The following is a 27,461-nucleotide window of genomic DNA, read 5'->3' on the forward strand; positions in this document are numbered from 1 at the left end:
ACGTATGTACCTTCCTACCCACCCACCCACCTACCTATCTGCCTTGCTATCTATTGCTTAAGACCGTCTGAATTCTGTGATGTGCTTCATAACTGTCGTGGATAGACTTTAAAGACCTGGACTGTTATCAATGTATGTGTTTCATGTGGGAACGCAGCCACACGTCTCATTCATTCGGGCAAAACTGATCGTCGTCGTGTTCAGGGGGAAACAAGTGTCAAATGCAGGCCTCCTCGGTCTGGGGCCGTGACATCTGTTCGGGACAGAGCACGTCAAGAAAACCCACTCCAAGCATCTTCTTGATATCGAGTAACAGTTTCTCATTTCCATCCAAAGCAAAACCAGATAGCTGAGGCGGTCGCGTGTTATTCTTCAGAGGGGTGCGGACAGCTTGAAGGTTAGAGAAGGGAACTTGTGAATGGAAGATCTCTGTTTGGAAAAAAACAGCCCTGTCTAGGAAAAAGCCGAGGGGAAGTTGTTTTATGAAATCAGGGTGGATTGGAGTGTAATTGAAACGACTGTCCGACGGCCTCAAGTGAATGAAGAGCGTGTGAACTTTGTCATAACTTTCAAACATGCAGGAAAATCAGAAGTACAAGAATCTACAACAACATTACATAAACTTTTACAGTCAATAGTTTTGCCCTGGGTTTTTCCTCATAGATGAGCACCAGTATAATTTTGCGCTGTTGTTCTTAGTTAATCAAATGATCTTATGGCGTCTTCCACCACTGATTACATTAATCTGTTATTTGCTACAGATGATTCACAGGAGACATTAGAGTCTTTGACATTAATTAACACTTCAATGTCCCATATTAGCTTGTGACTACATTTAAATGAGCTACTGTAATAATAGTCACAGTAGGAATATTTGTAATTTATTAATATATATTGTTCATTGTGCATTTTCTTCTATTATTTAGGCATTAGTCAAACTAATAATGTTATGAGCAAACAGTGTAATGTATCTTATCCCTCTGCAGACAGTGAGGTTTTCAAATGAGCAAACATATGAACAGAGCAGTTTCACGCTAAACAAGTCTCAAAGATGTGCAAGCTGGTTTGAACCCCATGTTATGAAGCAGTTACTGGTTCCACTGGCTACCAGCTCATACAAGTCTGTACTTGTTATTTTGCTGGTGGAGACCCTCGTCCTCCAGCTGAGCTCGTCACTCAGTCGAACTTGCTGCTGCAGTGTGGAGTCCTGCAGACTTTCAGTATTTGATTACAGCAACAGGCTGATTGGATTACAGGAGGCACCGACTCAGCTACCTGCAGCAAACACAGAGCAGCTTCCTGTCAGCCCGACTGAACACACTGACACCCTCCGTCAAAAGGTCTCAGTCGAAAGACATTGATCAAAAAAACCTCCAGCAACATCTCAATCCTTCACTTGAAGCTTGTTGCTCTCTCTGACTGATGCTGTTTGACAGAGATGCCCCGTTTGTTTATTTTTGTGTGAATATTGTTATATTACTTTAATTTTTATTATATAGTCAACACATCCCTAAATAAACAAATGATTATTTGTTTCAAATTTTGATCTATTTTAAATAAAAATCTTATTTCCATCTATAACTGGTGGATAACTTTCTAAAACTTCCCATCTTGACAACACACGTTAGTGCACATTAAATACACACATCTTCAGATCGGTTGAATCCCCTCCTAAGGAAAATACTAACTGGCATTGTTTCTTTAAATGAGATGTAACCAAATAACCAGTACTAATTATTGTTGCCATCACAATAAATCATCTTGGCCTGAACAGAAACCTCTTTGCTGCCCTCATGTGGCAAACTAGGTAACATGCAGATTCAGAAACAAATTGTATGAATTGAAAAGAAAATCAACAATGAATTTCCCATGATTTTTGTGGAGGTTTTGGAGAATCATGTTGTTAAAAATATCTACAAAACAAACAAGACATTTTTATTATTAAATACATTTTATTACATAAATGACATTTGAGTTTTGACAGTCACATCACAATGACAGCGCTAAACAGGTGTTTTGGTTGAAGTGGAAGTGAACCACAGAGCCATGCATGATTTTGAGTCCTCTCTTTGCATGGGTTTATGTATTTGTAATTTGATATTCATCGATTAACCCTCTCCAAGAATCCCACCCCCCCTCCCCAGCTCTCTATAGCGTTTCCCTTCAGCCCCAGTTGCACTGGTCCTCATCTGTATAAGTCAGGATGTCTGTGACCAGGCCGGTGCCGATCGTTCTGTTTCCGTCCCTCAGGGTGAACCTCTGGCCTTTCTCCAGAACCATGGGCTGACGGAGCGTCAGAGTCAAGGACGTGTCCTCTCCTGGCATCACCATCTCCTGAAACAGGACGAGAACAACAGGAGAGTGATCACTATCCTTCAAAATAATGTACAAACATGAGAAACTTAGAAAATACATGATATCCTCACTGGGACCAATCAATATTGAAAGACCAGAAAACTAAACCAAGACTTTACATTTTCACAACTTTGATGTACCACAATACAGCTAAACTGAAAAAGCACATGTTACTCATGCACTACTTTTTTTTTAATCTCTACTTTTATTAAGTCAATGACTCAACTGAGGCTGTTTTTCTTTTTATAGGATTTGACCTGAAACATTGTGAAGTTACAACAAGTACAACAAAGCTTTCATTGACACAGACACACACACAAACACACACCTTTCCCTCAGGGAGAGTGATTCGGCTGGTCATGTCCCAGGTCAGAGAGAACATGACGGGCATGAAGTTGTTGACGAACGGTTTGTGTCGTCCTCCCTCCTCCTTACTCAGAACATACACCTGTGATAATAAGGAAACACGTCAATGATTCCGTTACCGCACAGTGCAAGTTTCATATTTCCTTCCTTATAAAATAAAATCAATCAAAAATTTAACTGGAAATTCAAACTCTAAACTACTCCTTATATGTAGGAAGCAGCAACTTTAGTTCAGTGAATGACCTCAGTGTCATCACGGCAGCATGTGGCCGGGCTACCAGGTTGCCTTTACCTCCAGGTAAGACTGAGTCATTTAGATTCCCTGACTGTTTAGAAATACAACAGATTAATCAACTTAGTGCTTTGAGACCTGGGCCTGGACTTTCTGGTGAGGCATGATGGATCCTGGTTTACACATCACCATCCCTCTTCTTATGTCCTCTCTCTTCAGGCCTCGGACCAGAGCGCCCAGGTTGTCTCCCGCCTCGGCCCGAGCCAGAGACTTGTGGAACATCTCGATACCTGAGGACCGGGCAGGACACAGAAACAGCAAGGTCAAAGGTCACGGCAGTGCGCAATGACAGATAATGACTGATCTCCAGTGCGCTGGTCACTCACTCACCTGTAATCACAGACTTGAAACTGCGATTGTGCCCCATAAACTCAGTCTCGTCTCCTTTCTTGATGATACCTCTCTCCATAGTGCCCGTCACCACTGTGCCCCTGCCTGAAAGACACAATCCATAACTCTTGCGATCGGAGAAAACGATGTTTGGAGTAAACAATCTGCAATCTTGAGATACAGCATTTTACAGTTAATAATGTTTTGCTACTAAATGGTATTTGTGGTAACGATGATTTCATTCTTCAGCTTATTATCAAATGCTTCATATCAATAAAATCTGTACAACCTAAGCTGAAAGATTATGCAGGTCAATAAACCATGATAAATGATAAGAGCAATAAACTGGCATTATAAATGAAAATAAAATAAAAAAAAACACAAATCCTATTAATCTAAAGGATTTCTAAATATAGAAACATGAAGACCATTTTCCGTAGCGCTCCATTTGTTATTTGAAGTTTGCCTTTCTGGTGGTTATTTTAGATGGATTTGAACAAGATTGTTTTCAAAGGGTTAAATACTTAAAAACACAGTGAACTACTACAGATCAAATATAACACCATCATTAGTCATTGATCAGGTTGAAGTAACTGGAGTGGTGCTAGTAAGAGCCGCATGTCCTTTTGTCTCCTACCTGGGATAGAATAGACCCCTTCAATGGGCAGGAGGAAAGGTTTGTCCAGCTCTCTCTTGGGCAAAGGGACGTAAGAATCCACAATCTCAAGCAGCTTCATCACTGCATTCACACCCAGCTCGGGATCTTTGTTCTGAGGTGGAGCAAAGACAGAGAAGTAGGTCAGTCACAAATTAAAACGTTTAGAGCTAATCGATCTAACCCCAACGAGATATCCACTCCTCACCTCCAGGGCGCAGAGGGCGGAGCCTATTACAACAGGCGTGTTGTCGCCATCGTAGCCAAACTCTGTGAGCAGCTCGCGGATCTCGATCTCCACCAGCTCCAGCATCTCCTTGTCCTCCACGGCGTCTGCCTTGTTGATGAAAACCACCACGTGCTCAACGCCGATCTGCCGGGCCAGCAGGAGGTGCTCGCGTGTCTGCGGCATCTGGCCGTCAGTGGCTGCCACCACCAGGATGCAGCCGTCCATCTGAGCTGTGCCTGTGATCATATTCTAGAGGAGAAACGCAGGCGTTACTCAGATAAGTTCACGTGACAAGGAGGCAGCGTCATGTTCAGTGTTTTGTTGCACGCAGGTGGGAAGAGAAATGGAGATTACCTTGACGTAGTCAGCATGACCAGGACAGTCTGTGTGAGCGTAGTGTCTGTTGGCCGTGGTGTATTCTACATGAGAGGCGTTAATGGTGATTCCTCTCGCCTTCTCCTCGGGGGCATTGTCGATGTCTTCATACTTTTTGTAGCTAGCACCACCAGCATCAGCGAGCACTGAGGACGAGAGGTCACGTCAGGGCTGAGCTTCCCAAGCTGCTTTCAGACAAACGGTTTTCTAAAACCTTCCAGTCAGTTGATAGGAGAATTTTCCTAAACTTTGACTCTACCTTTTGTGATGGCCGCAGTCAGGGTGGTCTTGCCGTGATCAACATGGCCAATTGTTCCAATGTTCACATGAGGCTTGTCGCGGGAGTACGTCTTCTTCGCCTCCGCAGCAAAGGTCCGCCGGCTCAGGGGCACAGCGCTCTACAAAGGCAGAGAGAATTCAGCTATTAACAAAAAAACACAACGTGAAACAGTGTGTAATCTGCAGCTCGGGCGCACACTCACCAATCTGAGGGAGCCGTGCAGGAGGCTTGGCTGCGAGAGCTGGAGGGCTGAGAAGAAAAGATCCAAACATGAGAATGATGTCAAATTAGATAACAGCTGATTAGTTAACGGGACCATCGTTTGATTCAAGCCTAATGTCTCCATATGTGATTTATGTATGTATGTCAATGATGTGCTTAATTGTATAAGATACTGGATGATCTAAATCTATCTACCTACCTACCTTATGTCTTCAAAATAAAATGTGTCTGTCAGAGTGCAGGAAGTAAAACTCAGTGAAGGTATTATGGTATATGACTCTCATGTAATCTAATATTTGTATTCAGTGAGATGTTTTCTATACATCGTTTCATCTGCAGTGAATTAAGACACAAATCCTGCAGGTTGACCTCTTCAGGGGCATTTTGTATTCTTCTTCAGTTAGACATTGTGACATGATTATCGATTATCGCAGAACCACTGTATCATGATATCCTCGATATCACGGCCTCGTATCATATCGTACCCTGCGATTCCCTCTCCTGTCCATACACTATTACAATTGAAATATAAATAGATTTGACTGTAACCTTATGGACATTTTACCCATTTTCAAATCACATTTAATCCCCAGATTACCTCAATAACACAGAGATTCTCCAAAATGAGTCCAATGAGCAACAGGGTTAAAACAGAATCACTGTCGCGTCATTTAAACGTTTTTCAAACGAGCAGCTCCTGCACTGACTCACGTCCTCCAGAGTACAGTCACAGTTCAATAACACAGGTGGTGATTTGCAGATAGAAAGCAGCAGCTGAAATGAAGCCAACCGGACTGAAGGAGAGACTCTCAGTGTGGTTCTCCTCCAGACAACCTGACATCACGTTAATACTTATGCGTCTGTCCAGCTGTTAATAATAAGAGTATTATTCAAAGAGTCATCAGTTCATCCTCCTCGGCTCGAGGCTAACACTCATGTAACGTGACCTTGCTGTCGGGAAGAGGCTGCATCACTCCGTCCTTTCCTTCACTTGTGTTCTTCAACTGAGCAACAACAACAACAACATGTTTATAACAAACACACAACCACACTGAGCGCGAGGAATCGACCCAGAGACGGAGATATACACAGAGACACAAAATTAAACAATTTTACCGGAGAAACATGCGCGCAACCCCACAAGCGACGCCATCTTGGATCGACGAGACAAATCAGAGACGAAGGAAGGATCAAGAGAAATCCCAGACGACTCTGAAGCGGAAATAACGTACTTCCGGTTCACACTACTTCCAATGCACTTACGACTTTTACCACTTAATAACAGCAAGAGCTTATTGTAGATGTTTTTTAAAAAAGATGAATTTATCTGTGACATTGCATAGGAAGGACTTTTCACAATTCATCGATCATATGTTGCTTATTATGACATACAATTTTACATTATATTTAAGCAGGAGACAATCTTTTTATAATCGTTTCTATTTGTATTCATAAAGAGGAAATTTGAATTTTTACTTTGGAATCTATTTAATCCTATATATCGATCACCCATTGTTATATGATAACATGTAAAGTGTCACGCACGTTATTATAGCGGACAAACGTTTTAAAGTAGTTTATGTGTAATGCTGAACCTTCGAAGGTCTCGTGAGATTTTTCTCTAACTTTTACTGACACTCTTTGAACGTCACTCGTATAAACGTCATAAATATGCCATAATTGCGCGAATAGATGCGCTGACATAGTTTATTTCCAATGTGTTACACTTGAATTTTAATATTATTATCATAATTATGAGTGACTTCATTAACACAGACACGTGAAGACTGAAATTACTGATATGAGGCAGAATACATGGGAAAAACATTTCCTATTTGCGTGTTTGCTTTTAGTCTTTACGGTAAAATATGGCCGCCTCCAGGCCACTCGTGAGATTAGCTAGCCAGAATGTTCTGGATCATTCATTCCGTGAGCTAACGCAGTTTGTACGGTTTGTTTGTAAGTCGACAGAGAAAGTGTGTCCATTAATTTCACTAAGCAGCGTAAGGTAAGTTGAAAACAAGTGCGTTTTGTTAACAGCATTCAATTGTTCTTCGTAGTGAGGATCGTTAATGACGCTTTCGAATTGGCAGGATGCGGTGAATTATTGACCTCTGGAGCAAACAGGCGAACCTCGTGGAACTGAGGTCACACGCTGACTTCATTTAAACATCTTTTTTAATTATTTCTCTCGCTCCTCAGGAATATTCATCATGGCAGAAAACAACCAGGACAAGAGATATCCCCCAAACCTCGGGGGCGTCCTGAAGATGGCGATGGATGCTGGAGTCGCTGCAGAGGGAGCTGCTCCCGTTGAACCGATGACAGAGGAGGTGAGATTCAACACTTCAGTGCACTCAACGAGACAAAAACCACAGCACTACGCATAACAAGAAAAGAAACACAACACATAACCCCCCCCCCCCCCCCCCCCCCCAGAAAAACACAACATATATCTGTGGATGTCAAACACAGAATCAATACGGAACACGATTAAATACACGAGAAGCAAGTGTAAATAAAGGAGCCATGGATTGATGACCCATTTAGTGAATTGATGCCTGCTAATTATATATTTCAAACCTGATAAGGCTTCACACACACACATACACACACACTTCTCCTTAGGCACTGACCTTTGGTCAATTGTAAAAGACAAAAATTCTCTGACTGTAAATGGTAATAAACACAATCCTTAGCTGTGGCACTGAACACAAGAATTATTTTAGTGATCAAATCAATTTGGAGCTGTCATTCCAGCATAGTTCAACCTGTGCTTTTCCATTGTTTACAAATTGCCTATCAAAGTCACTGGACTCGCACATGATTGAAACTAGTCAGGGGAGATACAGAGGCTTGAATCCTCTTGCATTGGCCGAAGGTTCTGGGCCTTTGCACGTGTCACACTAAAGACGACCTCCTCTTAAGGTTGATTACTATTTTTTATTTTAACCCGGTAACTGAGAACCATTTTCCCTCTTGTCCTTTTGTTCCAGAGGAAAGCGTTTCTGAAAGAAGCCTTGGCAGAAGTTTGCAGAGGGCAGGTGGAGGAAGTGGAGCAGATCAAGCAGTGCCTGGAAATCTTGCACAAAGAGGAAAAGAGCGAAAGTGGGAAGGAGGGAGAGGACGCAGAGGATGAAGCTGAGCGGGAATCAGCCTTTAAGGTTATAACGGAGTTGTGTGAGAATTTGGACAATGCCAGAGGTTCGTTATAATCACTACAAAATTTGATATTCTCCAAACGGAGCTGGAATTGGAGAAGCTGTTCCGACCGTGTGCCCTCTCTCTGCCTCACAGACCTGATGGTTCTGGGTGGACTGGATCTGTGCTTCTCCCGGTATCTTGGTCATGTCAAAAGTGGGCTGAGGTGGCGTGCTGCTGAGCTCGTTGCTTGCTGTGCCCAGAACATGCCGGAGGTGCAGGTCCACCTGCTAAAAATTGGGGTTCTGCCAAAGCTGCTGCAGATGACAGACTCAGACCCTGACCCCACCGCCAGAGTAAAAGCCTTTTATGCTGTCTCATGTGAGTATCTCATGTTCGCTCTGGCACACACAGGTAGACAGTGCTGCAGCATATCATGACTGAACACTTGAAGTACATTGAAATGCTAACTGTGGATTTTTCGCAGACTGATTTTAATTTTACACCCCAGAATGTAACCCACTGTATCGTGTTGTGACTTTAGGTCTTGTCCGAGAGCAGGAGGCAGGACTCAAGGCGTTCCTGACCCTCGATGGTTTCTCAGTGCTGACGCGATGCATGCAGTCGGAGAACGAGAGGCTCAGGACAAAGTCGTCATTCCTTCTGCTCAACCTGCTGAGGTCACATCCTGAGGAGAAAGGTATGAAGGAGAGAGGCGGTGAAATAGCACTAGATATAGATATTGGCATCACACATTTTATGATCTTGTTGTCAAAATCTGATGATAATCAGAAAATCATACAAATCATACAAAATGATACATTCCTACGACGAGATTTAGCATTTCTTCAAGGTCACAAAAGAAGAGGGCCTCTGGGACAATATTTGTAACTATCTTCAAATTATTTATTATGCGGCGAGTATTAAAAAGCAGATGAATCAACGTTTCAGCCTGATGCTAATCCATGGGAAATGCAGTGAAAGCATATATGTTTGAGTGTGTGTATGTTTATATACACAATTGAATCCAGACCTCCTTCAAAAATGTATACGATGGAGTTGTGTGCAGTATCTGTCTTTTTCCTTTTTGTTTAATAAAAAGGAAAACTTATTTCTGCTCTTATCTATCCTGCAGACACGGTTATCTCCATGGGAATGGTACAGCAGCTGGTGGCTGTTCTCCGCACACCCCACTCATCTGTCCATGAACATATTCTTGGTGCCATCTGTTGGTAAGAAACACTGTCGACCTGACGGGCCTCAGCACTGAGATGTTTACATGACTTTGTTCTTCACGTTGTTGATTACGGCCTCTCTCTGTGTTTCTGTCCATGCAGTTTGGTGGAGGACTGTCCAAAGGGGCTCAAAGAGTGCAGGAATCCTACTCTCGCACTGGAGGAGCTGCTCAAACAGCGAATCAAAGAGCTCGGTGGAAAGGAGGAGTGGCAGGTAGAGACTTTCGAACAATACCATATTGAAAACTGTAAAAAAAAAAAATGATGATTCAGACTTTAAACGTGTTTCTTTATTGAGTTTTTTTCTTCTCTAAATTAGGCAGAATAGATGTTATAGACAAGTGTGCGAAGAAGTAGCCAAATACCATATACTGAGTATATAATTCATATACCTTTTTATATAAAGATGGACAACGCATCTTCACTTCCTCCCACTATGAAGCCAAAATATCCCTTATACAAACACTGCCGTCTAGTGGATGAGGAGTCCGTGCAGTAGGGGGATAGAGCTACAGTAGTGAGGTCCAATCATGAGTGACATTTTCACAGCTTCAAATAATTAAGTAATTAAGCCAAATTTACCAGAAACATGAACATTTGAATACACATCAGTGTGATTTTTACTTTTAGTTTGGTTCCGTGTCCCCATCTCTTACATGGAGAAGTTATATAAAACCTATACAGCTGCCAGCCACCATATGGAGATGGAGACGCTTTAGTTTTACTTTGGGGGAGATGTCATCTTTCTAGAAAGAAAATATTGATAAAAAGATATAGATAGTAGGCAGGCTTCATATTTGTCAATGGAATATGTTTTAAAGTCATATTTTTGTTAACAACAGGAAGAGCTGGACTTCTGCGAGAGTTTGGAAATGACATGTTTCCGTGGATAGCGGTCCGATGGCAGTGAGATGGATCGCTGAAGTGTGATTCACCTCAAGTAACAGAACTTATTCCCTGCTCTAGATCATGTTGAGCAACATCCTTGTCTGTTGCCACAGTTGCTGTCCATACTTTGCCTGTTCTCTACGGATTCCACTGTGTAAATCATGTATAAAATACTTTTTTCCCAGTCAGCTGTCACTTCAGTGTAATGTTTTCAGTTCCTCGTCTCTTACATGTATCACCAACCATCTGTATTACATGTAGTAGTATCATGATGATATTTGTAGTTAAATGTACATCACATTTAAATCCAGATTTTGTCAAAGTGTTTCCATTTACTTTCAATTTTTGTTTCAAAAACTTGACTGAAAAGTACAGACACATTTGTATTTTTTATACCATATTTATTTATTTATTATTAGCAAAACAAATGGGAGTATTTATCTACATATAATGGCCCCTTCACAAGTGGAGAACAATTGCCAATACATGCATAACTTACACTAATACACTGATTAAAATATTGGTACAAATCACAGAGTACATGTTATTGTTAACATGCAGACATTTGTGTTGTATGATCATTGAAATTCAATTTAGTAACACAAATTATCTTGTGTTGCCAGTTGCTCTTTTGCTTTATCGTTTCCAATTCTAAACCTTTTGACTCAAGGAGCTGTCGATAGTAAACTGTCCTCAATCAGTTCATCTTCCTCTTTTCCTTTATTTAAAAATAATTCCTATATTTATAAAAAGTATTCAATGGTAGCATCAGCTCTTTACCCAATAAGTAAATGTGCGGATGATGGTTCACACTTTAGGGATGCCACAGGGATGCTGTCTAGGACCTCTTCCATTTTCCAAAATCTTCCTTGTCCGCTGCTGCCATTATATCACCCACAGAAATTAGTAGCTGTGCCAAATAGTATGTCCCCATGACAATAGTGTTTCCGTGCTGTAGCTGTGTGACCTTGAAAACTTGCAGGGCCAGTGCAATGTCAGACACTATGAAAGACAAACTTCCCAGCAGTGTCGCTGCATGGCGGGTTCTAATAGCTAACGCTCCCATTAGAGTTATCAGGACAATATAAACCCCCACACCGGGAATGAGCAGCTCTGAGTCCGGTGCCTTCTGCAAGAATGGATATATGTACATGTAGTAGCCTCCTCCTATCGTGAGCAGGATCAAGAAGAGGACAATAGTCAAGGAGGAAGAGGAACGTGTCGGATAACGACTGGAGAGGAAGGTGAGGGAGTACATCAGATGAGCCACAGCAAATGCACCCATTCCTGAAACGGATAAGGACAATAAATAACGAGTGGAATAAAGAGCAGCTTTTATCAGAGTTGTGATGAACTTGCCATTGTTCACTGTATCTAGAAAATTGCCATTTTACACCTTTGCTTACAAAGCAGACTCTTACCATGCACAAACAGCTCCGGCCATACCAGGCAGCAGTCACCAACAGCAGAGAAGAGCAGGCCTCCCGCCACACCCAGGACACTCTGACCTCCATTCCAGCTCAGCACGACGGCAGCCAGGAGGGCAGTGGGTGCCGTTTTGACAGCTGCAGACACGATGGAGGCCGGCGAGTCAGGAGTCCACAGGTAGAAGAACAGAGCTGTGGACAAAAAGAAAGGCAAGAGAGAGAAGAGCAGGGCACAGGACTGAGAGGGAGGCAGGAGTAGAGAGAGAAAGAGAGCGGGAGACACGTTACAACTGAAAAGACGATTAAATAAGTTAATGTTTAGAGACTGTGAGAAAGAGTAAATGGTTTCTGTGGTACCGTATTTCTCCTCTGCCGCCTGTCGTATGCTGCTGTCTCAAGGATGTCCATCTTCTCAGAGTCAGCACTGACGTGGGCTCTCAGCCAATCAAGTGAACAAGTGAATGAACTTGTTATTTTCTTCTTCTTCACCTATAATCCGTATTGTTCTCTCCTCGTTCTCCTGTTCCCTTCGTCTCTGTATCTGTGTTTTTCAGTCTGCTGGTATTTCACAGCACTGAACTTTAGACCGGTGCTTCCTGTCTGATTGCTCTCTGATAATCAATTCCCCATTTTGCTTTCCTATGGACAAACTGCCGACCGTTGACCTTTCCGGGCTGAATACAATTACATCGACACGCAGAGGGCAAAGTTGAACTGGGTGAATAACTGGGAATAGGAAACTGTCACATATGATAAAGAAAGTTTTCTAGCTTGGCATTTGTTGGATTGGTCTTTATGAAAACATGCATACATGGATTTTAATAAGTCAATGTGGGAAACGCCCGTATTCTTGAAATTCTAACGTTGTCAAACTATCAAAAGATAATCTGTTAGAATTATGCTGCTGTACAGAGTTACTGTGTGACATGTTTGTTAGGGTTTTGTTGAATTCTGTAGGATGATTCTACAAAATAATAAAAATGATCTCATATTGTATTGCTTTTGTTCACTAGGTGTTTTTTGAATCAGAGTTATAGATAAAAAGTTATTATAATTTCCCAATCAAACACTTTCAAATTGTGCAAGAGGGGCAAATTAAGCAAAAAGGCAAACATGCTTATCAAAATGCAATATGTTTAATTTAAGAATAAAAGAATGTGAGTCACACAAAGTGGATTTGTTCTGAAATTGTTAGAGCATGTGGAGGAGGAACCCTGCGTGCGTGAGAGAATTCTACAAACTGAAGAACGGACAATAATTAACTACGGCTTCTCAGAGTCAAACTTTGCACTCTGCTTTCCCACCATTCCCTGCAGTCGTGGGCCAGTGGCTGTTCTTCAGACTGAGAGACTCAGGAGCTCGGGAAGCGTGTGAGATTATTAGGTGAGTAGAGCAATAAATGTAGTTATGCTGTCGAATAGGCGATTGAGGGAGATGAGATATAAAGTAAGGTCAAATGCAGGTGTGTGTGTATGTGTGTGTGTGTGTGTGTGTGTGTGATGGTGCTTTTATTAGTTTGCTTTCCCTGCACAGGACATGGAAACCAGCGGCTCTTTGCTGAGGATTGGAGTTGTAGGATTTGGACATTTAGGTTGGAACTGCTTCTCCAAACTCAAGACACTGTTTTCATTCAATTCATAAATCCTTATTCACTTAATGATCTGTTATCTGCCATGAAATTGTCTAAATCTCTCTCTCTGTGTGTGTGTGTGTGTGTGTTTGTGTGTGTGTTTTAGGGCAGTACTTGGTGGAGAGGATCCTTAAAGATGGAGCAGCTGTGGGTTTGACTCTGGCTTTTGTTTGGAACAGAAACTCTGACAAACTCAAAGGATTAGTCCCCGATGAACTCATACTTGGCGATCTATCGTGTTTTACAGACAGGTGCAATCACACACACATACACACACAAAAACACACACAAATACAAACACAAATACACACACTAAGCATCTTCATGTAATCGCTCTGTAAGATACAGACAGTGTGTGGTGCTGGCTGAAGTCTCCCTTTAACTTGAATGGATAATCTGTGTGTGCTTTGCAGGCCATGTGATGTGATTGTAGAAGTGTGCCATCCTCAGATAGTGACAGAATTCGGACTCCACTTCCTGTCTCAGTCTCATTTCATGGTAAGATTCTTTGTCTGATTAAATAAAGATTCAATCAACCTGGAGAGAGCGGCTCACTTTCCACAGATATGTATCATTATTGCAAATATCTGTCATTGATGTTGTTAAATTTCCACTGTGAACCCAGATGTGTAAATGAACGGCTGCTGAAGTGACATCTAAATGCTTGGTCCTGTGTTGTGCCCGTGTTTCTCCTCCTCTCAGGTGGGCTCTCCCTCGGCCCTAGCTGATCCAGATCTGAACGCGAGGCTGCGTCAGGCGGCTCAGCAGTACGGCAGAACACTCTACGTCCCCAGTGGTGCATTGTGGGGAGGCCAGGACATCCAGAGGCTGAGTGACAGTGGAGCCTTAAAGGTAACACTGGACAGAAAGTCAGGATCCAGTCTTAACTAAATGGGCCTCAGCACATTGTCGTGAGAGTCTTAAACTGACTGTGTTTCTCCTCTGTGCCTCCTCTCAGGCGTTGTTTATAAGAATGTCCAAGCATCCATCCTGCTTCCGGCTGACAGGGGACGTCCTCTCTGATTGGACGGAGGGAGAGGGCAGGCGGGTTCTGTTCAGTGGCTCAGTGGCAGACCTGTGCCCACTGGCTCCTAACAATGTGAACACCATGGCGGCAGCAGCGGTGGCAGCAGCATCACTGGGCTTCACAGGGGTTCAGGGAGAGATTGTGTCTGACACAGCGTAAGTTTCCTCTACTGAAATCTGATTGACCCAACAGAACCTTTCACATCTCACCTCTGCCCCCTCTATTCTGCAGGTTGAGTGACTACCACGTGGTGGAGGTGGAGGTGACGGGGCCAAATGGCTTCTCAGTGCACACAGTGAGGAGAAATCCAGCCAGGCTCGGGGCTGTCACTGGCAGCGCAACATACAACTCATTCTGGAGCAGTTTACTTGGTGAGTCTCAAAGATCCTGAGAACAAACAGATCACTTTGGTCTCACAGGGTTGGAGTGAATGCAAACTGCAGGGAACTCTTACTGCCAGCTGCTCTGTTGTGGATTTATTGGATCCATTTATACATTTTTGCTTTGTAAAATGTCAAAAGTAAAAACTGTGCAGAAAATGACCACTGCTACAGATTTATTACTAATCGTCGTGCAGTAGTATTTTCATGGTGTAGCTGTTAAAGGTGAGGTGACTTTTTATGACTGTTTTATTCCTGTGGGTCTGGTCCCTCCCTCCTAAGGGTCACATCTAAGTGATTGTGAGATTATTAAATAGGTTATGGTGCAAATATTTGAAGTATTTTCTAACTTTTCTCTAAAGATTTTTTGTGAACAACTGGATATGTTTACCTCTTTGTGCCCTGAAGTTATTTAAAAGATGAAAATGTGCGTCTTAGTAGAACTGAACATCTGTGATGGGTCCCAACTAGACAACATACTGTTTCTATGGGGTCACGAGCAAAAAAGGAGGTACATAACACTTTATAAGATCATTTTTTATAATCAAAAATGTAAAACCTTTGAAAAGTGACTTCAGCTTTCAAATAGATGTAGAAGAGTGGAGGTATAATGTAGCATCATTATAAGGACTCATATCAATGCCAACTCAATTTTCTATTTAAACACAGAACTTGAGAAGATGCTTGAGTCCTCGGTTCGGACCTGGCCCTTTGCTGCGTGTCTTCCTCTATTCTCTCTCTCCATTCCACGTGCACTGTCCACTGTAGTTTCTATGTGTGTGTAATAAGTGACGTGTGAGGGAGATTTTGATTTCAACCCTGATTTTCTTGTGTTTCTCAGCTTGCAAAGGTCACGGGGGCCGAGTTTACTTGTGCTGAAGCAGAGGACGACTCCGGATGATCGTCAGCAACAAGAGGATCCACTCAGAAACCTGTGATAGTGAATCACTGGATCAATATGTTACTTAAGAACTTGATATTTTGTGTTCCAATAAACTGTAAGCACACAAAGACAGAGCCAGTGTAAAACACCGACAGGTATATACAGAGCATACACATATATATTCAAACTTTATTAGAAGTTCATCTGGTGCATGTTGTGAATGATAAAACTGTTACAGGAAGTGCGGCGTATATGCTGGTAAAACAATTTTCCTTCTTCCATAACAAACAGTGAATACGTACTCAAGCTCCTCCAGTCGTCTCATGTCTCTCACATGAGAAACATGGCCGCCACAACAGGACACAGTTTTTCTCTTCTCTTTTCCTTTCACAAATAAATACGTTCGGAAACAAGCAAATCCAGGAGTATCCACCCCCCCCACAAAAAGCACACACACACACACACACACAGACATACACGGGAGTGTGAGGTCGGTCATCGATGATCGTCACTGAAAGGCTGTGATACAATAAGGCACGGAAACAAAATGAAAACACACAGACACAATTCGTGCAATGTTGCGTTTGTGTGCTTTTTCCATTATGTTTCCATTCTGGGAGGTCTCGTGGTAAACAAGGCATTACAAAGACAGAACAATATGCTACTATAAAACAGTGGAGATTGAAGCACTGAATTACCATCACACATTTAAGCCAAACACGGGTAAAAAGAATGGCTGCTACTTGTGGGTCCTCACAACAACAGACACCGTCTATTACCTGGAAAGTAGCCGATCCTGCTTTCAATGTGGAAGATGACAAGCTGGTAAAAAGGAGAGTTCTGCTCCGACCGACCGTTCACGCAGGATTTTAAAACCCTCCTCCAGAGACTCATAATAATCCTACGCTATTTTTCTCCATGATTTCGACCTATCGGTGTTATCCAGTGTTAGTAATCTACAAAATCCAGCAATCCTGACTCTTTTTTATTGATTTTTTTTGCATGTTGAGCTGTTGATTGGCTCTTTTCTTGCTGCTGTATTTTCTCCACAGAGCAAACCACTGCTTTCCCTGCTGGTGTAACTGAGAAAAAAATCCAAAGCAAATCAAACTGACAGATTATTGGAAATTTTGAGGTATGCACAGTTTGGGAAGACACTGACACAAATACAGCTTTTCACGTCAAGCCAATATTAAATGTACCCCTCGCATTTACAGCTTTCCTCATCTAATACGTCTGTGAGTACATTGATGACTGTAGTTACGTGTGAGGGTGTGTGTCTCAGTTTGTCTAATCCGAGGCACCATTGCTGGACCCGTTGGCCCCAGAGCCTGCAGGAGATGGTTTTTTGACTGGCAGGGTGAAGGGCTGGCGGATGTTCACGCGGTCCTTCTCCGCCTCCAGGTCCTCGTCGTAGCGCTCGTCTTCATCGTTGTCCTCGGCCTCGCTGTGGTGCGGGGAGGAGTGGCGGGACAGAGCAGGAGATGGCGGCACGGAGGCAGGTCGCGGGTAACGGAAGCCTGAGGTCTGAGGATGAGAACAAACACACCGGATATTCCATCAGAGGAAGCTGAAAAGATTTTTTACCTCTATATGTAATAATAATTTGTGTAAATCTCCCATTCAAAGAAACATAAGCCGACTTACTGAGGTTGACTCTTGAGGTTCATACAGGTAAGTGTCAGGGAAGGCTTTAGCCAGGGCCATATGACGAGCTGCTACATAGTACTGATGCAGAGCAGAAGAAAACACATTAACATTCCGAAGCTGTTGCACGATTTAAGTTTCTTCATCTTTGAGATTTGCAATCTCACCCTGCCGAGGTATTTCCAATCCAAGAGGTCACTGAGGCGCTCGGTGCGGTTCCTCTGGATGATCCGCTGGCGCCGGCTCTGCTTGCAGAACTGGAACAGGAAGGAGGTGAGCTGGTTACACGACTCATCGACCCCCCGATGCCGCCTGTCCAGGATGTAAATACCTGCAAAAGAACAGCGTGATGCAAAAGAAAGAATCGTTTATCTTTCAAATTTAAGAAAAACTGAGAGTAGGTTAGAAAATGTAAAAAGAAACCCACCATACGCCGAGGGGTCCGCTATGTGTTCCTCCATGAAACAGCCAAAGCCTGACAGGTTAGTCGAGATCGATGGGATTCCCATGACCGTGCACTCGGCTGACAATGACAGAAGCAGAAAAGTCCGATTAACATTTTAATGTCATACATATGTGTACAGACACCTTGTCAACATGCATGGGTCATACCAGGTGTGTAGCCCCAAGGCTCGTAGTAAGAAGGAAAGACGCCGAGGTGGCAGCCTCTGACAAACTCCTCATAATCCATGGGCAGTAAAGGAGAGGTGGACGAGAGGAACTCTGGATGGAAAATGATCTAATGGACAGAGATGCTGTGTAATATCAGTGCCATAAAAGATAGATGACAGGATGGCTCCAACAAGAAGCAAAGCCAAAGTGTCTTGATCACCACCTGGTGGCTGGCTGCAGCATAACTCATAAACCCTGTCTCTTCCATGATAGTAGAGGAGACATGTACCAAAATAATCAATGATAAATATGGATTCTGTTATTTTAGGCTGTTGTAATCACACTTTCAGGTAGATTTGGTTTTAATTAGAAATGTTATGCTCTAGAAAAACTGGTTGAAACGTAATGATTGACAGCTGAGACACACTTGTGTATTGGACAAGCTTGCACATCGAGGGATCCTAAATATCAAAGCTCCCTCCCCCTATCACTACGGTGCAGACTCTGGCCCAAAATGCATCGGTGCAAGATGGCAGCGCTCGTTACCCAGGACATTTTGGCTTAATTTCTCAATAGTGGGAGGAAGTGGAGATGAGTCATCCATCTCCATACAATCTATTATCAGAGTATTTACCATAACAGACACTGTGATTGGCATATTTTGAAACACCGCATATTGCATATTAGTTGTGTTCATGTGTCTCAATTGAAAAACACACAAATACGTCAAATGTTTAGAAGAAATCTTTTTTTTTAATCTGTTTATCAACAAATGACATACCTTGACACGGTCAGCAGAGCTGTTGAAAAGGCCGATGCGGCGGACACAGTTGAGGATGGGGTCGCTGCTGTCCTCCAGCATGTTATGGGTGCAGATTGGAGGCTGGCACTGTCTCTGGGTCGCAAAGATGGCACGCTTCATTATGGTGAAATCCTCCTTGTCCAGCATCTTTGATATGTCTGGCAGCTGCCCACTGAGCAAAGTAAACATGTTTTAGACTTTAAGATTAAAAGGAAAGATGTAAAATGATAAGCTTGAATATTTGTAAGAAGTGTGGTTTGTGACATTTGAATTTTATATAGAACACCCACTTCTGATGGGAAACATGGATTTGATGTCTATGCAGTGGACTGAAAGGTGTCGACTTACACAAGAAGTGAGTCGTAAAGTTTCTTTCCGAAGCGTTCCTTCACAGTCTGAGCAGTATCCCTGTCACACACAAAACAAACAGAGTACAACGATCATGAGACAACTGCAAATCCCTTTCCAGGTTGAAATCAAGTTGAAGCAAATTCTTTGGTTGTCCGACTAAAATTCCACATTTTTACTTTAGCCGTTTATAGACATGAACTCTGGAGAATATTTTCCAGAGTTAGCCTTTCACATTTGAAGAGCGTGTTCACAACAACTGGTTAATTGAAGTGAGGGGTGGAACCTGAGAAGAGCAGCACGAGGCAGGACATGGTGTGTACATTCAGCTGCGTGTTCGTTTATAGCACATCGACACCGGCCCTCAGCACCAAAAGCTCTTAAGAGCGGCGTCCTCTACGTTTATGGCACCTCTTTTTGTTTTTAACATAATCTCACCAGAGCTGTTTCCTGACTGCCTGGCCCTTTAACGTCTCCACGTTGAAGTTGTTTGTCCGAGCTGGCATGATGAAGAAGGCGATGACCGTCACATCGCTGTGGTTGACCTGCGACAAGAATGCCACCCGAAAATAGAAGTTACAGTTCTTGACCTGGGATCCACATTTCTCCTCCTCGCTCCCACACACAGACAAACAAACCAACGCTTCCACTACATCTGTTAACACAAACACACACACACACACACACACTTACCCTCAGTAGATAGTTGAGTCTGGCTAAAGCCTCCAAGAAGATGTCGGCTCCTTTGTTGGAGAACTCGTACCTTCCAGCGATGAAGAGGAACAAACACTTGTCCAGGTTGAAGTCCAGGTGCCTAATGGTCACATAACGTGGATGAAGACAGTGCTGACAATTAATACGATTTCTGACAAATGAGCAATAAACAATAAGCTTATTCTTTAAAAAAACTGTTTATTTCTATTAATGCAGTTATTTGTGTGTTTGTGTAAGTATTTTTCTGTCTTCTAATGTAAAGTTACTGAATACCTGGTCAATAGAATGCAAAAATCTTAAATTACAGGAAAAACAAAATACAACCACTAAATAATAATAAAAATAAATAATGATGAGATGTGTTTGAAAGTGTAGACACTCAAAATTATATTTTAGAAATACTGTTAAATTAATTTAATTTGTGGAAAATTGTATTTAATATATGAGAAACAAAATGTATTTCACATATAGTGAGACTATTAAAAAATACTTTTCATGTCATTTACCCACAGATTTGTATTATTTACTCTTTCAGGACAGCACACACGGACATTCAACAGTCGTCCTCACTCGACTCTTCTAGTGTTTGGTAAAGTGTTTGTTGTCGGTCACTGACCCGTAGAAATGTCCCCTGATGAACTCCTGAATCCGGTTCTTGCTCTGAGCGTGGAGATTTTGAAACTCGTGCATGGCTGAGAACTTCTTCACATTGAGCCCGTTGGGAGTTATGATGTCTGCGTGTGACAGAGAAAATAAGTTGAATTCTAGTTTAGTCTCTACATCGATTAAAACAACGAAACATTGAGACATTCAGTGAAAATCAGCGAGATTAAAATCGACATTTAGAGAGAGCGTCTCTCTCTCAGCCAGTAGTAAATAAGAGGAGTGTGAAAAATCAAACACACACCTGGTTTCCTCATGAGCAGGTGCTCGGCCTCAACGGCTGTGATGTGTGACACAGTGGTGAAGACGTGAGCACAGTGGGCGGCCGACCGCTCCAAACAGTAGCGATGGTAGATCTGCCTGTCGCCTGCTTCCTTGTCCAAGTTGAACTGAAGGAGACACACATGTGTTACATCAACAATTCGTCCACGTTTATTTCATTACAACCCTTTGATATCAATCCTTATGTACACACGTCTTCGATTTTGTTGTAGAAGTCCACATTTCCAGCACACAGGTATCGGCCCAGCAGCGTAGCGTGAGTCGTGAAGATGGTCGCAACCGGCAGCTTTCTGTGTCTACACAACACCAGGCCCAGGCCGGCCAACCATTCATGGAAATGTGCCACGATGTGTGGAGGCTCCTCACTCTGAGCGGCGTACTGTGACACAGGAGAACACGGGGTCAGTGATAACCACACACATTCGAATACCAGCCGAACTCATGTGTGTGTTTCGGTTCTCGTCATTTGCCGTGAGCCGCTGACCTCTCCCAGCAGCCAGGCTGTCAGGAAGCCGAACAGCACGGCGTCGTTGGCCTCGCGGTCGAACCACGGCACGCCGATGTCACAGAGCTCCCACAGCTCGCTCTTCCACCGGTCCAGCGACCAGGCAGTGAACGCAACATCAATCAGAACAACATAGGGACTGCCCTCGATGAGCCAGCGCCCGAAGTAGACCTGCAGGGGAAACGATAAAAGGCGGAGAGGTGGAGAATGTACTTTAATAGAATAATCTGTAATAGGATGATATAGGAAAACTTGATGAACCATCATTTTACAATAAAAATAGTACAAACCCCTCAAATCTCATGAAACATGCTCTAACTTCAACTCTCGCAGCTGCAACTGCGCAACTTCTGTATTTGGTGCCATGCTTTGATCGGATATCTAAATATAATTTATATATGTAGATAAATGGGTTCTTCATTCTGTCTCAAATCTCATAAGATTAACCTTGAATCACTATCAAAGTATGGCGTAGTGTAACTGGCCGGCGGAATGTACAAGAACACCACCTAAATAAGAAAATCTGATTTTCAGTACAAATAGCTGGGCTCTGGTGTCGGCCTGTCATGGGACTACAAGTTATCTGATGCAAAGGTCATTCAGATAGGCTTCACTGAAAAGGCTGCACTATCCCTTTAAAATAGCAGCATCGCCAGCCTTGGCCTTGACCCATAATTCCACAGCACAAAGCATTAAAATATCTCACTCACACACACACACCCTCATCTATTTCTGGAGTGTGTAGTTGTGTAACTGTGAGAGACAGAGAGACAGTAATACAACCTTTAACCTTTGCAGGGAAATGTCATGGTGTTTGGAGAGGCGGTCGGGGACAGAACGCCGGCGGGTCGGATATAGAAGAGATCTCTGAATGGGCTTTTAAGTGTGGTGCATATTCACAGATCTCTCTCTATCTCTGGCCGTGTGTAGTGAGAATGTGTTCCTTGAGCGGAACCCGCAAAACTGACTCAGCCCTGTGTGTGTTTACTGCGTTCGTGTGGTAGTACCTTACACCCACTGGAGTTCATCTTGTCAATGGTTCTCTTCAGTGCAGGGTTAGTGGGCTCGATCAGCTCCACCTGAGTGCGCACGTTGCTTTCCACGTAGGGCCCGACCAGGAAATAGTTCTCCCCCCATTCCTCTGAGGTCATACGGGCTTTGGTCTGGATGACGGTGTAGATGCCTCCAACTTCACATGTGCAGCAAACATGCCACACGTACGCACACAGAGTCCAGACAAAGATTTAAAGTGATTCAGCCCGATATATACATGCATGTATAGAACACATTCCAATTATAACTCTCTCGTAAAAATTAGACACACACACACACACACATACCTTTGTTAGCAACCTCCCAGGCGATTTCAAAAAGGACAGCATCCTCCAAATCAAACTCCTCGTCCCACTCCTCCAGTCCTGAGAGGGACGTGACAGATAGGCTGCGAGCCAGCGGCATGCTGGGTAAACACAGAGCGCACTCTTGAGACAGGAGTAACCCACAACCACATATACACAGTACATGTTCTCAGATGATGTCTTCTCCCTTTTTCACGTGTACTTATTCAACACCCCACTAAAGTCTCTAGAGGTGCAAGCAATTCAGCCTTTCTAATAATTTGTAAAGTAATTCATCCAGACATCATCGACTTTAAGATGAAATATGTACAATATTTACAACTGGATCCGGGATTTTAAGCTATTTACAATTAATATTACTTACTTACAGTTTACTTTTACTAGAGAAAGTGGCATTGGTTAGAGAAAGTGTGATTTAGTGTAGTGGAATTTACTTTGAACTATTTCCCAACCAACATTTCGTCACACACCTACAAAACCAGTAAATCATCGATGACTTACTTCTCTACCCTATTACACTATACTACTGTGATGCAAACACAGCGTTTCTCAATCTCAGCTCTTCTACAGTTTGAATAAACTCTCTGGAAATGTAAATATAACCTCCCACTTGTACGCTTTTTATGGGAATTTAAGTCCAGTGAACCTCAAATGGTACAAAGGTAAGTGGCAGACGGCCCAAGGTTAAATAAGTACACCATCGAAAAGTGCAAAATAATGTAAATTTAATAAAAAAAAATTTTTTGTCAGGGATTAGGAGATCTGTTAATTTATTTACCAGCAGCATTACAGGTGAAATACGTCTTTAACATTAACTCAAACCTTTCCCACGAGTTTTCCAACTTTATGATGACTTACAAACTCAGTCAAAGGCAGTGTTGGTACAAACTAAGTACAGCTTCTAAAAAGATAATGATTCAGAACAAGAGCCGAAAAAGAACAAGATGGAGGCTTCACATGACGGAGGAGCTGCGCTAAAACCCATTGGAGCTGGATCTGTATGAACTGGACAGAAGGTGAAAGCAAAGCACAAGTGCAACTAATTCCAGGGAACAAGAAAATATAGAGGAACTATAGAAGGACGCATACCTCCCCAACGATTTGCCCATTTTTCATGATCTGCTCCACAATTTAAAAAGGTTCTTCCTAAGCCGGTAACCCAACCAGGGTGTAGCTGCTGTATGAGTCCAAATTTCAATTATTTCAGGATTGATTATTCCACAATTCCCTGATGAGGTAAACTTCAGAAACACTGAGAAATTAGATAACGTTAATTTGGTCACAACTGGAGAAATTGTGTTTTCAAAAGGACACTCCATCGTATGTTCAGTACATGAGCAAGTCTCAAGTATTTGCTGTGTTGAAAATCTGTGATGGTCAAAGGGCTTCTTCTGACTGACCTCCCATGTAGCCACATAACACTCACATGTTTTAAATGTTTGATATTGGTATGGTAATGTATGTTTTAGATGTTTGATATCTGTATGTATGTTTTAAATGTGGACCCCACTAAAAGTAGCTCTGTCTTAGGGTAGAGCTAATGGGGATCCTTCTAAACTCACATCCACAAACACGCATATCCCATAAAAACACAAGCTTTTATCTATGATTCTACAAAGCTGTTCTGTGAGAGTAAAATGTTCATCTTACGTTTCTGCACCAGGGGTCCACTGTGAGAAGACTGCAAGAGAAGCTCAGTATCCGCCCATCAGCAGTGGAGACATTATAAAGCATAGGAGAGGAGTCGTTGCTCCTGACTCACGAGCAACGACTCACAACACGCACAATGATTGGCTTCCAAAGAAGTCGGGATGTCAGAAGATTCTGCTCACACCTGATCCTGCTCGTGACTGACTGAACCAGAAATGGTTCCCATTGGTTCACTGACTGACTCACGTCCCATTTCACCATTTCTGATTTAATACCAGGAGCCAGAAAAGGTTAAACCACAGATAAGAGCATTGATCAGGTACAAACATGATCCAGCCGCTTACTTGCTGATGTGTACAAATATGTCACAATCCCATAAAACCACAACAGAGAAGGCAAATTGGGCAACACACTGACAAACTGACATAGAGGAATGTGTTTCTACCTGTACAGCAACCCAATAGACATTTTATCTGAGTGTACCTTGCTCATGAGAAGTCCAAAGTGGCCGTGCTGAGCTGCTACTGATAGAAGTGGTTAAAATTGAAACACTCATTTTACGACTTTCAGTCAATCACCACCAAAACCTGATATATCAGAAAACCAGAACCACTGACACATCAGATCATTTTAATCTGAATTCAAACAGCTCTCTCTTTCTCCTTCACTAGAAAACACTTACTTTATGGAGAAGCAAATATATATACATTCTTTATTTCCAATTGAGAGTAACTGCTGGACGGACGCCCTCTCCCACTCCACTGGAGGCACTTACTCTCACAGGACGTGCTCTGGAGGTTTCAAAGTTTCCACATCTCATTTGCACCATGACTGCCTCCAAACCCTGTGAGAAAACCCCGCTCCCCCATGCACGACTTCAACTCAGACGCAAGATGAACACAGAGAAAACTTCCTCTTCCTGTATGTGAACGAGGAACCGACAGAGTAAAACTTCACAGAGAAGCTCAAACATCCACCTGAGGAAACACCAAGCATATTTCAAATCCTATAATGAGTGAATACCACAATGCTGGAGCTGAACTACAGGTTATTTCTTCAAGGATCCCCACCGCTGTTGGGATCCCTCAGGGCTCAGTGTGGGGACCATTGGCCATGCAAACACAATAACCACCTTGTGCACATTTATATTTAGCTGTGAGCTGACCAGTGGGCCCACAGGTCTGAACCCCCGAACGCCAGGCTATGGAGGAGGCGCTGCTCGTCCATCCCCGGGGGGGCCAGCAGCTCCCTGCACACTGTCATTAAATCACAAAGCTGAACTCTGGGCTGGACGTGCACGCTCCTTTCACACGCATCCTCCGTGTTTTGGGTGCGAACGTGACATCAGGCACATACTGCTGCAGCAGCGGAAACGCGCAGAGGACACCGAGTCCTGATGCGCGTCCGTCGAGGAGGACGTGCGCTCCTGTGAACATGGAGGACAGAAACGCAGAGACGTGCACTCACCCTCCGGTTTGTCCAAACTTCAACAAGATGAACTACACATCAGCAGCTGTTGCAGTCATTCCCCCCCGAAGAAGAGCGAGGAGACCGGACAACCGTGTACAGGGGGGGGCGGGGAGAAGGGGGCGGCGGCCTCAGTTAAATGCCTGCGGCTCACATTGGTGTGGTGCGTTCACTGTCATGAAGGGAGAAGCCCCGCCCACTGCCCGTGATGCGAGAAGATGATTGGTGAGAGGTCCCCGCTGTCACATTATTCGCGAGCTCCACTCTCATTGGTCCCGCTCTCCTCTTCTGGCTCCTACCCTGCTAGCAGCGCTAGGGGAACTGGGTGTTTTCCTCAACGCTGCAACGCCATTGGCTGGGCAGCGGTGAGAGGGGGCGGGGCCACAGTTGGTGGAATTCATTTGTTTCATCCATATAAAACAGTGCCAACTTTTTTCTTTCTCTTCATATGAGGAGGTGTGGAAGCTCATTGCTGCCAGATAAAAATAAAAAGAGATGAATGCTGGGTCGTAATTGTGAGGTAGTAAGTCCAAATTATGAAATGTGAAGTTTAAAACTTTAAGATAATGAGTCAAAGTTAGGAGATGAATAGTCAAAAATACGAGATAGCGTCCAAATGATGAAATATGAATTATTGTAAAGATAGTTAGTCGAAGATACGATAAGAAAAGTGAAAATTATATAATAAAGTCAACATTATGAAATATGAAGTCACAAAATTTTAAGATGGCAAGTCAAAGTTAAGTAAAGTTGATATAAAAAGTCCAAATTTTTAGATTGTAACCCATAAAATTGCGAAAAAAGTCGAAATGATGAGACAGTTTATACAAATATATAAAATATAAAATATGAAGTAGCACAATCATGAGATAACCGTCAAAATCATTAGGCAGTAAACTCATAGTATGACACAGATGGTCAAATTAATGAGATTGTAAGTCAGAATTTGTAGACATTAAGTTGCTAAATATAAAACATTAAGTCATGATTAAGTTGTTAACTAGTTAAAATTATATAAATAGAAATAAGGGGATGTTAAATCAGAATTATAAGAAACTGAGTTGAAATCTTGAGATTATAAATTGTTATTTTGAGAAACTAAATCATGCTATTGAAATATACAGTCACTATTTGGAGTTGGTGAGTTATTTTTTGAGAAAGTTCCTTATTATAATTACATATATGATTCTTTTTTGGCAGAAATGAGCTTCCATAGAGGGGGGGGGGGGGGGGGGAGAACGAGATATTTATAATGTCCTCTAAGGGTCAGAAGGAGCATAGTTTGGAGAATACAGCGTGACTCTAAGACACCCAACCCCTCTTCATATCTCTGGGATCTCTTTCCTTTTGTGACCTTATAGCTATTATCCCACTGGCTGCTATCAGGGCTAACCCGACCACCACCCACCCGTGGTCTGATCACAAGGGCTAAACCATTCAGGTTTATATTGGTAAAGCTCCTGAGAATAAGTGAGTGGCCCGGCAGTCACAGCGCCACTGTCCTCGGCCCCTGAATTCCAATGACAGATACCCCATTGGGCAAAATTGGGCACGTGCCCTGGAGCCAATGGAGGCACTTGATTTGAATCTGTGGTTATTTAATTGTTTGAATATTTAGTAAATTAGCAGATAAACTCAGATGATGATATTGTTTACCTTGCATTAAGACTGTATTGGACGCTTCCTGTTCTGCTAACA

At 42.8% G+C, this 27,461-nt stretch overlaps 5 protein-coding genes across 6 annotated transcripts; 2 read left to right on the top strand and 3 right to left on the bottom strand.

Annotated features, from left to right (window-relative positions):
- Positions 1-1,914: 1,914 nt before the first annotated feature.
- On the bottom strand, positions 1,915-6,335 carry tufm (Tu translation elongation factor, mitochondrial). The gene is made up of 10 exons (XM_062408382.1): positions 6,221-6,335; positions 5,085-5,131; positions 4,862-5,000; positions 4,582-4,748; positions 4,207-4,476; positions 3,981-4,113; positions 3,344-3,448; positions 3,092-3,243; positions 2,684-2,803; positions 1,915-2,334 (listed from the first exon to the last, which is right to left on the bottom strand). Exons 1-10 carry the CDS (start codon positions 6,255-6,257, stop codon positions 2,164-2,166), a joined length of 1,341 nt encoding a protein of 446 aa, XP_062264366.1. The 5' UTR covers positions 6,258-6,335; the 3' UTR covers positions 1,915-2,163.
- A 645-nt stretch (positions 6,336-6,980) lies between these two features.
- hspbp1 (HSPA (heat shock 70kDa) binding protein, cytoplasmic cochaperone 1) lies at positions 6,981-10,556 on the top strand. Its single transcript, XM_062408676.1, has 8 exons — positions 6,981-7,112; positions 7,307-7,437; positions 8,101-8,308; positions 8,402-8,626; positions 8,790-8,945; positions 9,381-9,477; positions 9,583-9,694; positions 10,323-10,556. Exons 2-8 carry the CDS (start codon positions 7,318-7,320, stop codon positions 10,371-10,373), a joined length of 969 nt encoding a protein of 322 aa, XP_062264660.1. The 5' UTR covers positions 6,981-7,112; positions 7,307-7,317; the 3' UTR covers positions 10,374-10,556.
- A 192-nt stretch (positions 10,557-10,748) lies between these two features.
- On the bottom strand, positions 10,749-12,424 carry tmem86b (transmembrane protein 86B). Its single transcript, XM_062408678.1, has 3 exons — positions 12,153-12,424; positions 11,790-12,033; positions 10,749-11,655 (listed from the first exon to the last, which is right to left on the bottom strand). Exons 1-3 carry the CDS (start codon positions 12,201-12,203, stop codon positions 11,207-11,209), a joined length of 744 nt encoding a protein of 247 aa, XP_062264662.1. The 5' UTR covers positions 12,204-12,424; the 3' UTR covers positions 10,749-11,206.
- A 631-nt stretch (positions 12,425-13,055) lies between these two features.
- Positions 13,056-15,843, top strand: aspdh (aspartate dehydrogenase domain containing). Its single transcript, XM_062408677.1, has 8 exons — positions 13,056-13,178; positions 13,329-13,386; positions 13,532-13,676; positions 13,839-13,923; positions 14,128-14,277; positions 14,384-14,607; positions 14,684-14,823; positions 15,674-15,843. The coding sequence occupies exons 2-8, from the start codon at positions 13,332-13,334 to the stop codon at positions 15,709-15,711; spliced, it is 837 nt and encodes a 278-aa protein (XP_062264661.1). The 5' UTR covers positions 13,056-13,178; positions 13,329-13,331; the 3' UTR covers positions 15,712-15,843.
- Positions 15,844-15,884: 41 nt separating this feature from the next.
- gys1 (glycogen synthase 1 (muscle)) lies at positions 15,885-25,897 on the bottom strand. Of its 2 annotated transcripts, none has more exons than XM_062408675.1 (16): positions 25,764-25,897; positions 22,629-22,747; positions 22,296-22,477; positions 21,268-21,459; positions 20,977-21,162; positions 20,746-20,890; positions 20,455-20,572; positions 19,818-19,938; positions 19,563-19,669; positions 19,125-19,184; positions 18,756-18,948; positions 17,975-18,101; positions 17,790-17,885; positions 17,530-17,693; positions 17,363-17,443; positions 15,885-17,242 (listed from the first exon to the last, which is right to left on the bottom strand). In XM_062408675.1, the coding sequence occupies exons 2-16, from the start codon at positions 22,744-22,746 to the stop codon at positions 17,006-17,008; spliced, it is 2,127 nt and encodes a 708-aa protein (XP_062264659.1). In that variant the 5' UTR covers position 22,747; positions 25,764-25,897; the 3' UTR covers positions 15,885-17,005. The 2 variants fall into 2 exon arrangements, with proteins under 2 accessions (XP_062264659.1, XP_062264658.1); XM_062408674.1 differs by lacking the exon at positions 25,764-25,897 and adding an exon at positions 24,297-24,949.
- Between the last annotated feature and the right edge of the window lie 1,564 nt (positions 25,898-27,461).

This window comes from Platichthys flesus, chromosome 16 (assembly GCF_949316205.1).
Source record: "Platichthys flesus chromosome 16, fPlaFle2.1, whole genome shotgun sequence".
In the NCBI taxonomy this organism is placed as follows: Eukaryota; Metazoa; Chordata; class Actinopteri; order Pleuronectiformes; family Pleuronectidae; genus Platichthys; species Platichthys flesus.